At 42.1% G+C, this 10,881-nt stretch overlaps 1 protein-coding gene across 1 annotated transcript; it reads right to left on the reverse strand.

Moving 5' to 3' along the window:
• Positions 1 to 4,822: 4,822 nt before the first annotated feature.
• Positions 4,823 to 9,629, reverse strand: LOC144764044 (uncharacterized). Its single transcript, XM_078650192.1, is given in 1 exon segment — positions 4,823 to 9,629. A coding segment is annotated over 1 exon segment (2,511 nt). The 5' UTR covers positions 9,494 to 9,629; the 3' UTR covers positions 4,823 to 6,982.
• Between the last annotated feature and the right edge of the window lie 1,252 nt (positions 9,630 to 10,881).

Raw genomic sequence — 10,881 nt, forward strand, 5'->3', positions numbered from 1 at the left:
GCATCTCTAATCCCCACCTCTCACAACCACTCCCTTCCCTTCACTGACAGGACGCCGACGCCACCAATGCATGAGCCAGAGAACGATCCTGTTTGCCGTTCATCACAAGATTAAGGTCGCCCCCTACTACTACCGATGGGTCCGGAGAATGCAACACCTCAGCACAGGCCTCCAACCAAAACTTCTCTGGTCGATCATGAGGGGAATACATGGAAGCAATGGTGCAGAAGGAGGAACCGACGTGGAGTCGCCGCGCTAAAAGGGGTCCCTTGATTTCTGTGACTGGCCCTATTACCGAACCCCTACAGTGTTTGTCCACAAGAATAAGCACTCCTCCCTTTTTACTGTTGGTAGAGGGCCAGAACTGGTGATGGAAGTGACTGTGGTACATTCGTGGGTGTCCGACTGCAATAAGTGGGTTTCTTGAATGAGATAAATGTTCCCCCCCCCCGGAATGTTCTAGTAAGGACAAGACCGCCCACCGCTTTATTGGGTTGTTGAGACCCCGGACATTGAGACTGACTATTTTAAGATCCAGAAAGAAAGGAAGGGGCCAGCAGAGCTATGTGGGAGGATGCGCAGGCCAGCGATAAAAGAAGGGCAGAAGAGGGCCACGTACGTGCAGCCGCCATGCATGGTACCGATAAAAGGACTCACTGAGTAGAGAACCCACCCACACCCACGAAAAAAAGGTAAAAATATCAAAATTGAAACATGACGAGAGTCTGTCAGAGTAAGGAAAATCCAGGGGGTCATCCGGAGGAAACAGGACCCTGATGAAGAGCCTTCGAGCTCAGTACCAGGAAGCCTACGAGCTGCAGGGAAGAGTCTAGGGAGTCTGAAGGGCTGGACCACTCCGGGCTCTTCCGGCTCCTCAACTCATCCACCATTCCCTTGGTGTAAGTGGAGGCGACTCACAGGTGCACAGGCTATCTTGGGACTGCGTAAGTTGTGAGAGGACCGCGTCGCGCTCTTTCGTCATCTCTTCCGGGCCTGGCTTGGTGGAGGTCGACGGTTTGTCAACTGTCTGCCATCGGGGAAGTTTACTCCTGACATGCTTGAAGGGAAAGTCTTTTGGCACCTGATTCGGCTCAGCAGCAATTCCCAGGAGGTCCGAACCTTCCGTGAGGGAACGTATCTGCCTTAACTTCCCTTGATGCTTGAAGATGAGGCGAAAGGGATGGCCCCAAGAGTACTGAATCCCTTTGTCCCGGAGATGGGATATGACGAAGCGGAAATCCCTCCACTTAGCAAGAGTCACTGCGGCCAGGTCTTGAAAGAGGGCCGGTGTGTGCCCCTGGAACTGAATCGGCTGGGCAGCTCTCAGCATCCGTAGGATCTGCTCCTTCAGCTGAAAGTCATGCACACAGACTAGCACATCGGGCAGGGAGCTTTCCCGCCTCTGGGGAGGCCCACACTGTGGATGCGGTCCACCTGAATTTTTTGCAGACAATCTTCACCTAGTATTTGCTGGAAGAGGGACATGACATAGTCTCGCAAGTCCACGCCCTCCAGGGCACCCCACGCATGCGGATGTTATTCCTCCTGGACCGGTTTTCAAGATCCTCCGTGTGGGCCCGACTGTCTAGATTTTGGTCCCACAGTCGAAGAACCTACTGTTGTAGTTGGTGAAGATCATCCTCCCTCACCAGCTCATGCTCCTCCAGTGCAGCTACCCTCTCTCCCACCTCATCAACATCCCGTCGTCCCTCTTTGAGAACGGATGCGAGCTCCCCTTTCAGCTCCAAGAAGTCTTCCTTAATGGCAGAGAACAGTTCCAGCATGAAGGTCTTTGTGACCAGGCTATCAGCCTCTTAAACGGGGTCAGCGTGTCTTTGGTCTTTAAATGTTCTTTGGGAAGTCTCGGAGCCCCCGGTTGCTTGAGCAAAAGTTCCTTAAGAGATTCTTCCCTTCGCGCTCGGGCTGTGGCCATCTCTGCACACCGAAGTGTAGAAGGTGGATGAAGAGCAGGATGTAAGCTAGACGCTTCACAGCCGCCCCCGCTACAGAGCCAGGCCCGCGATCAGGGTTCAGCCTTTAGTTAAAAGGGTGCTGAGAGTGTGTTGCTTCACCGGTGCCGGGGCTCTCACCAGAGTTGGACTCGCGGCTTCTGCCTCGGCCGCAGGACCTTCAGGGCCCTTCGGCGAGGTATGAGGCAGGGAGGCTCAGGCGATCCAAATACTGCCTCACCGAGGCACTAGGATAAGCAGAGGTCGATGCCCTTCGATGTCAGGAAAGTTCTATGTCGGGGAATGGGGCAAATACAAAGTGGATGATTTGGCAGGGCCGGAGGAGAAGAGTCTGGCATCCTACCGTGCTGCCATCTTGGCCACACCCCTTGGGTGTAGTATTTTGCTATATTTGACTGCTGTATTTGCTAAAATGTGGCAGGTATCAAATAATGTGTGCATGTTTATCAGTTAACTAAATGTGGAAATGTACCAATTTTAACTACATTTACTTGCAAACCAATAAATATGGATGAATACTAATAGGAACGCCAAAAAATAAATATGGATATATACAGGCAGAAATGTTAAAAAAAAATACCATAAAACCAGGAGCCCTAATTATAACAGACTTGGAAACAGGAAAAGGGCTTTGTCATGATGCGCGGCGACCAGGAGTCGGCTTTGTAAACAGCACACATCACTGGATGTGTTATCCAATCACCTGCCTCAATCCAAGTATGCGGGTACAGAGTTGCTAAAATTGATGCAATGTCTCTCTCACGTTGTGTTGATGGTTTAAAAGTTTTATTGCGCTTAAATATGAAAACAAAACAATCTTTTCGTATGCACTGGTTTCTGATTCTTTTGGATCATGTACTAGCTTTATAAAACCTCTTAAGAAAATAAATATTTTATTTTTTAGAAAATATCAGGAAGGAATGATTTTTTGTCACATTCACATCATAGCAAGGCACCAAGGGTAGTACTAGACCATTTATTCACATTGGAAAAAACTAAGAGGGTCTATCAACCAGGGGCTCACATTTTATGAGACTGAAAGGTGGGGTACACATTGCTGACATTTCTGCTCCCTCTCCATGGCTTCTAAATATAAATCATCTGTTTGATTCTCCTCATTAACCCCCTCCCTCCCCTCCAAGGCTGGCCAGAGAATGTATCCTTTTGGAACAAGGCTCGAGGAGACAGAAGACCAGCTTTGTCTTTCCCTATTCAGGCAAACATATTTATTTATTTGTTTTTTTCTATTAAGCGGTCATAGTCTGAAAGGACATTGGAGCGCTTTAGAAAGGTGATTAACTCTATACACTGTATAGTATAAGATAGTTTACAGTGTTCAACCATCTAGGATTGCAGTCGGTACTTTCAGCAAATATTTATTTTATTACAGATCAGTATGTTAAAAAAAATACATGATGCAAAAGGAGAAAGAATACAATTGTTGCCTACATGTGATATAGTAGATTGTAATCACTGCTCTAAGTAGAGGCCTTTTATTCGCAGGTTGTTCAGCAAACTGTCCTGCAATGTCTGTACAAATGGTGGCAGCTCCTGTCCCACATGAAACCATAAACCGGATACACACATACTTCAGGCTGCAAATACCTAAGGCCAGTGGCATCTGACTTCCATCTGACCCCAAAACTCCACTTGCCTCTCCTGGGTAGTATTGTTTAATGAAAGAAACAAAATGCCAATGATATACAGCATGAACATAACATCCTAGATAACAAACTCCACGAATGTGCCCAAAACTGTGGATATGAGCCCTAGAAGGCCTTGCAGAGCAAATCTCATAACTGAGTAAATAGGCAGCACCAGGTCCTATCACGAGGCAGCCAGAATAGCCCTTATACCTACAGCAGACTGGGTGTAGGTAAAGAAATGTAGCTGAGAGGTGCACTCAGTGAAGTCAATGGTACAAAGAGTTCATAAATTTTGTGGCTTCCAAAATTCCACGCGGCCAAATTTGTGGAACTACGACCAGAAACAACACCTGGAACATTACTTCTATACTATCCAGGAATTCTGGGATCATACTACTGATACTACTTTGGACCATCGGATTCAAATGATCCTTTCGCATGCCCTGACGAAATTCCCAAGGCACTAAAGGGCATGAAACGCGTTGGCTGTGCCTGTGTATTTTAAGAGAAAATAAAGAATCCATTAAAGAAAGAACGGAAGATTCACAAAATTTATGAACTCTTTGTACCATTGACTTCACTGAGTGCACCTCTCAATTTTCTTGTAAAACTATTTTGACGGACATCCCTGGCGGCGGATGGTGACCACTATTAGAAATTTGGAAACAGAAGAAGTTGACGTGCTAAACCTTGGTCTGCTGCTGTGTGCTTTGGTTTGTTGTATAAAGAAATGTAGCTGTTGCTTTCTGTCCATTTGCTGCTATCTGGAGTTTGCATATTGTCACCTCTGTAGGAAAGGGGCAAGTTGTCCTGGAACCTTTTCTTGACTAATCCTTTGGCACCTTTGATGACTGCCACTGTTTATGTTCCTTTGTTCCACATTGTGCTCAGTTACTTCATCCCCCTATAGCTGTTGTCGTGTAGTTCCTATAAACATATATAGGATCTGCACGTTCAGACAACATACACTGCGGGATTGGTGTCCAGCATATTCCAGGCACCCCCACCGGGTATGTTAGCCTGTATACCAGCTAGCTCACAGTGTCACTATAAACCCTTCTTACCAAAGAGAGAATAGTTTTTAGCAACTATTGAACATAACAACTCTGTCCCATCAGGGATCGTGGAAACAGTGCAGTACTTTTCGCTCAGTTACTCGTGCTCACTTTTGTTTCAGAGTAATGCACAGAATAAACAGTAGGGACCTTTTTCAATAAGCATTTATTGAACCAGCGTCATTCTGCTGTAAAATAGGTGTGCTGAAACAACCATAAGACAAACAGATCTAAATGATTATAAGCACCAAAAGAGTTAAATGATGGTAGATTCCTACCATAGTGCTAGAACAATGAATACACAACACAACACAAGTCCACATTTGTAAAGCGCACAATCACCCGTAAGGGTCTCTAGGCGCTGGGGGGCCGTCGGGAAGATTAAGCGAGCTATTGCCCAGAGTCACATGGTGCTGGGCTAACCTGCCGCCGGAGCCGGGGATCGAACCGTGGTCCCCAGATTCCAGCGTCAGTCGCCCTGGCCGCGGCGCCACACCTCTCCACCAGACAGACCAGAATATAAAATACATGACAGTAATAAATCCCTACTCCTACAATGCAACACTATCTTGATGTACCTACGGGTACCTAACATTTATGTAGGTGTAGAGCCAAGAATCCCCCTAGGATAAAGCCAACCCCATTACCTGAAATGAGAGACTGTGTGACCCTGTCTTGGTCTGAAGATGGACACACTGCGAGGGATGTCACACCACTGCGATCTGGAGTGTCTGCCTGTAGGAACCTCAGCGTCTCGCGTCAATGTGTCAGTATGAAAGTCCTTCTTCCCCTCCCCCTGCCTCAGGAAAGATATGGTGTTTATATGCCCAAAGTGGTACCCTCAGGGGATCTACCTTGCTGTGTCATGTCGGACTAGGATGACGGAAGGAATAACCCTTATACATAGTTATTATGCAGGAGATGGTAGTCTTGCTGAGATTCCAAGAATCCTCATGCATAATGGATGAGGCTAGTTTTTCGGGAAAAAAAACCACGTCCTGTAAGCAGCACCGTAACTAGGTATAATGTCACTACCAAAAACCGTTATGTAGTGTAATGGCAGGGAAGATATAGGTAAAAGGTTCGGTAATTCACTGAGCCTATATTGGGGTATCTGTATGAAACAAAACACTGTGAGCATGTGTGGGTTTTTTAAACAATGCCTTGTCTCAGTAAGTGGTAAGTGCATGCATATGGTTTTACTCTATGTGGAACTTCTGATGTTATATAGGCCGTGTCCTTCTAATAAACGCCTTGTCACTTTCTTTACATTCATACGGTTACGTCATTAAGAACACTGTTGCATTTTGTTCACTCATACAGATTTTCCCAGAGACTTTCTGATGTTGTTTTAACTCTCCCTTGCTAATAAATGCCTTGTCAAATTCAGTGTAGTCTTAAGTGGTGACGCTTCATATTGTGTTAGCTCTCCATTCCTTATGAATGCACTCTCACGTTCAAAACATTTATATAGTTTCTCTTCAATGTGAGCATTCTAAAGTCATATCAAATGTTGTTTTGTAGCAATTCCCTTGTTGCATTCTGTGCATTAACATGGTTACTCCCTAGTGTAAATCTGTTGATGCTGTACTAGCTTATTCTTCCTATTTAAGACTCTATCACATTCTGTATGTACATAGCATTTCTCTCCATGTGGATTTTCTAATGTCATTTTAGATCGCCATTTGTCATGAATGTTTTGTGAAAGTCAATACATTGATAAGGTTTCTCGCCTGTGGGAACTTTCCGATGTTAAATTAAATTTTCCTTTCTAACAAATCCCATGTCACATTCTGTACATTGATATGGTTTGTCTCCAGTGTGGAATTTCGAATGTTGTTTTTAGCTCTCTATTTGTTAAAAATGCTTTGTCACACTCCGTACATTCATTCGGTTTTTCCCAAATAGATTTTCTGATGTCGCTTCAGATCTCCATTTATTAACAATGCTTTGCCTCACTTTGTACATTGATATTGTTTGTCTCCAATGTCGCCTTTATGTTGTTTTAACACTCCATTTGTACTTAATGCTTTGTCACACTCTGCACATTGATATGATTTCTCCTCAGTCTGGATTTTCTGATGTCGGTTTAGCTTTCCATTTGTACTTAATGTTTGCCACACTCTGTACATTGATATGGTTTCTCCCCAGTATGGATTTTCTGATGTCTATTTAGTTGCCACTTTCTTATGAATGCTTTGTGATACTCTGTACATTCATACGGTTTTTCCCCAGCATGGATTTTCTGATGTTGCTTCTGTTCTCCATTGGTTATAAATGCTTTGCCACACTCTGCAGATTGATATGGTTTCTACCCAATATGGATTTTTTGATGTCCTTTTAGCTCTCCATTTGTTATGAATGCTTTGTCACACTCTGTACATTGATATGGTTTCTCCCCAGTATGGATTTTCTGATGTTGTTTTAGCTGCCACTTTCTTATGAATGCTTTGTCACACTCTGTACATTTATATGGTTTCTCCCTAGTGTGGATTTTCTGATGTACTTTTAACTCTCCATTAGTTATAAATGCCTTGCCACACTGTGCACATTGATATGGTTTCTCCCCAGTGTGGATTTTCTGATGTCGTTTTAGCTCTAGATTTCTTATAAATGCTTTGTTGCATTGTGTACATTCATATGGTTTTTCCCCAGTGTGGATTTTCTGATGTTGATTTAGCCGCCACTTTCTTATAAATGCTTTGTCACACTCTGTACATTGATATGGTTTCTCCCCAGTATGGATTTGTTTATGTCGTTTTAGCTCTTCATTTCTTATGAATGCTTTGCCACACTCTGTACATTGATATGGTTTCTCCCCAGTATGGATTTTTATATGTCGTTTTAGCCCTTCATTTCTTATGAATGCTTTGCCACACTGTGAACATTGATATGGGTTCTCCTCAGTATGGATTTTTATATGTCGTTTTAGCTCTCTATTTGTTATAAATGCCTTGCCACACTGTGCACATTGATATGGTTTCTCCCCAGTGTGGATTTTCTGATGTCGTTTTAGCTCTCGATTTCTTATAAATGCTTTGTTGCATTCTGTACATTCATATGGTTTTTCCCCAGTGTGGATTTTCTGATGTTGATTTAGCCGCCACTTTCTTATAAATGCTTTTTCACACTCTGTACATTGATATGGTTTCTCTCCAGTATGGATTTTTTCATGTCGTTTTAGCCCTTCATTTCTTATGAATGCTTGGTCACACTCTGTACATTGATATGGTTTCTCTCCAGTATGGATTTGTTTATGTCGTTTTAGCCCTTCATTTCTTATGAATGCTTTGTCACACTCTGTACATTGATATGGTTTCTCCCCAGTATGGATTTGTTTATGTCGTTTTAGCCCTTCATTTCTTATGAATGCTTTGCCACACTGTGAACATTGATATGGTTTCTCCTCAGTATGGATTTTTGTATGTCGTTTTAGCTTTCCATTTGTTATGAATGCTTTGTCACACTCTGTACATTGATATGGTTTCTCCCCAGTATGGATTTTTGTATGTCGTTTTAGCTTTCCATTTGTTATGAATGCTTTGTCACACTCTGTACATTGATATGGTTTCTCTCCAGTATGGATTTTTGTATGTCGTTTTAGCCCTCCATTTGTTATGAATGCTTTGTCACACTCTGTACATTGATATGGTTTCTCCCCAGTATGGATTTTCTGATGTTGTATTAGCTCAGGATTAGTTATGAATGCTTTGCCACACTGTGCACATTGATATGGTTTCTCCCCAGTATGGATTTTCTGATGTTGTATTAGCTCAGGATTAGTTATGAATGCTTTGCCACACTGTGCACATTGATATGGTTTCTCCGCAGTGTGGATTTTCTGATGTCGTTTTAGCTCTTGATTTCTTATAAATGCTTTGTTGCATTCTGTACATTCATACGGTTTCTCCCGAGTGTGGATTTTCAGATGTTGATTTAGCTGCCACTTTCTTATAAATGCTGTCTCACACTCTGTACATTGATATGGTTTCTCCCCAGTATGGATTTTCTGATGTTGTGTTAGCTCAGGATTAGTTATGAATGCTTTGCCACACTGTGCACATTGATATGGTTTCTCCCCAGTGTGGATTTTCTGATGTCGTTTTAGCTCTAGATTTCTTATAAATGCTTTGTTGCATTCTGTACATTCATACGGTTTCTCCCCAGTGTGGATTTTCAGATGTTGATTTAGGTGCCACTTTCTTATAAATGCTTTGTCACACTCTGTACATTGATATGGTTTCTCCCCAGTATGGACTTTTTTATGTCGTTTTAGCTCTCCATTTGTTATGAATGTTTTGTCACACTCTGTACATTGATATGGTTTCTCCCCAATATGGATTTTCTGGTGTTGCTTCAGTTCTTCATTTCTTATGAATGCTATGCCACACTGTGCACATTGATATGGTTTCTCCCCAGAGTGGATTTTTTAATGTCGTTTTAACTCTCCATTTGTTATGAATACTTTGTCACACTCTGTACATTGATATGGTTTCTCCCCAGTGTGGATTTTCTGATGTTGTGTTAGCTCTCCATTAGTTATAAATGCTTTGCCACATTGTGCACATTGATATGGTTTCTCCCCCCTGTGGAGTTTCTGATGTAGTTTTAGCTCTCCATTTGTTCTAAATGTTTTGCCACACTCTGTACATTGATATGGTTTCTCCCCAGTGTGGATTTTCTGATGAAGTTTTAGCTCTCCATTACTGATAAATGCCTTGCCACACTGTGCACATTGATATGGTTTCTCCCCCGTGTGGATTTTCTGATATAGTTCTAGATCTCCATTTGTTCTATATGTTTTGCCACATTGTGTTGTCATCTTCTACATATGCACACGGTTTCTCTTATTTGTTTTCTCTCCTATACTAGGTTAGTTCTTCCTTCATAATAAGCATCTCATCAGACTTGCTTCAGTTTGTTCAGTGTGTTATGTCTTCTATGTACATCAGCTGATCCCTAAGTGCCAAGTGCAGACCTCATTGGACAGTACGGGTTTTCAGCTGTATAAAAAGACTTTGGCAGGGCATTAGCCTTCATGGGAAGTGATCTCGAGGCATATTGTTTTTCCATCACTTCCTAAACAAGTAATGTTTACTGCCTTCACCTTTTTCGATCATTATTGCATTTGTTTCATCTATAAGAAAAAAGATTTAAAAATAAAAACACACTGGATAAGCTTAAATGCAGAGTCCATCACGAAAATGTATTGGCATGTAATTGTTCATAAAGACAAATGCGCTAATGAAATTCTAGGTTACACTTTCAATGTGAAGATGTAGTAGATAGAGTAAGGGCATACGATCCTTCAATGATCCCCTTCTATCGAGGAGTGCGGACTAAGAGAGCAACCAAGACACCAGAGAAGGTTCCTTGTTCATTGAGTGAGACCCTCTCCCTACGACACGCTACAATGTTAAATACATAGCAACACAATGCCTCCTTTCTTATCAAGGGAATGCTTCCTATTCTCACACAGGTTAACAAAAATACAAAATGGAGCCTTTTCTAGTGAATGGACCATGCAAGACAGAACATCACAATAACGGCAGGAAACATAAGCGTATGCTGCAAGGGAGTCTTTTATAGTATCAGAGAGTATGGAATAGGATAGACAGGTAATCTGAGTATCTTTAACATAGTGTAACTCTAGAGATCTGAGACTCTGACCATATCTAGTCAAGGAACAGGCGGATTAGAACTACTTTATGTCAATGTAATAAAAAGAGGCCCTGTTGATCCAAGAGACAGGATTCCATGTAAGACTTAATCGTCACAAATAAATTCTCTTGGAAAACTAGATTCTATTACCTCTATTGTTCATCACCTCTTACACCGTCATACAGTAATATACACCAGTCATCAAATGTACCACCAAAACAATCCTTGAATATCAAGTTTAATATCAAACAATATATATATATATATATATATATATATTCACTGAAAAAACCATAGGTTATAGACCATATATAGTTAGGAATTAGCATTTACAAAACCTTGAAAATTCACTGAAAAAACCATAGGTTATACACCATATATAGTTAGGAATTAGCATTTAAAAAACCTTATTTTACTCACACAAAACCATTGAAATTCCATATATAGTTAGTTGCACTAACTATATATCGCGCACCCGCAATCCACTGCTGATCATGTCACATATTACATCATTCATGACATGGTCAGTGACATCACTGATGACATCAC

This window comes from Lissotriton helveticus, chromosome 6, assembly GCF_964261635.1.
Source record: "Lissotriton helveticus chromosome 6, aLisHel1.1, whole genome shotgun sequence".
NCBI lineage: Eukaryota > Metazoa > Chordata > Amphibia > Caudata > Salamandridae > Lissotriton > Lissotriton helveticus.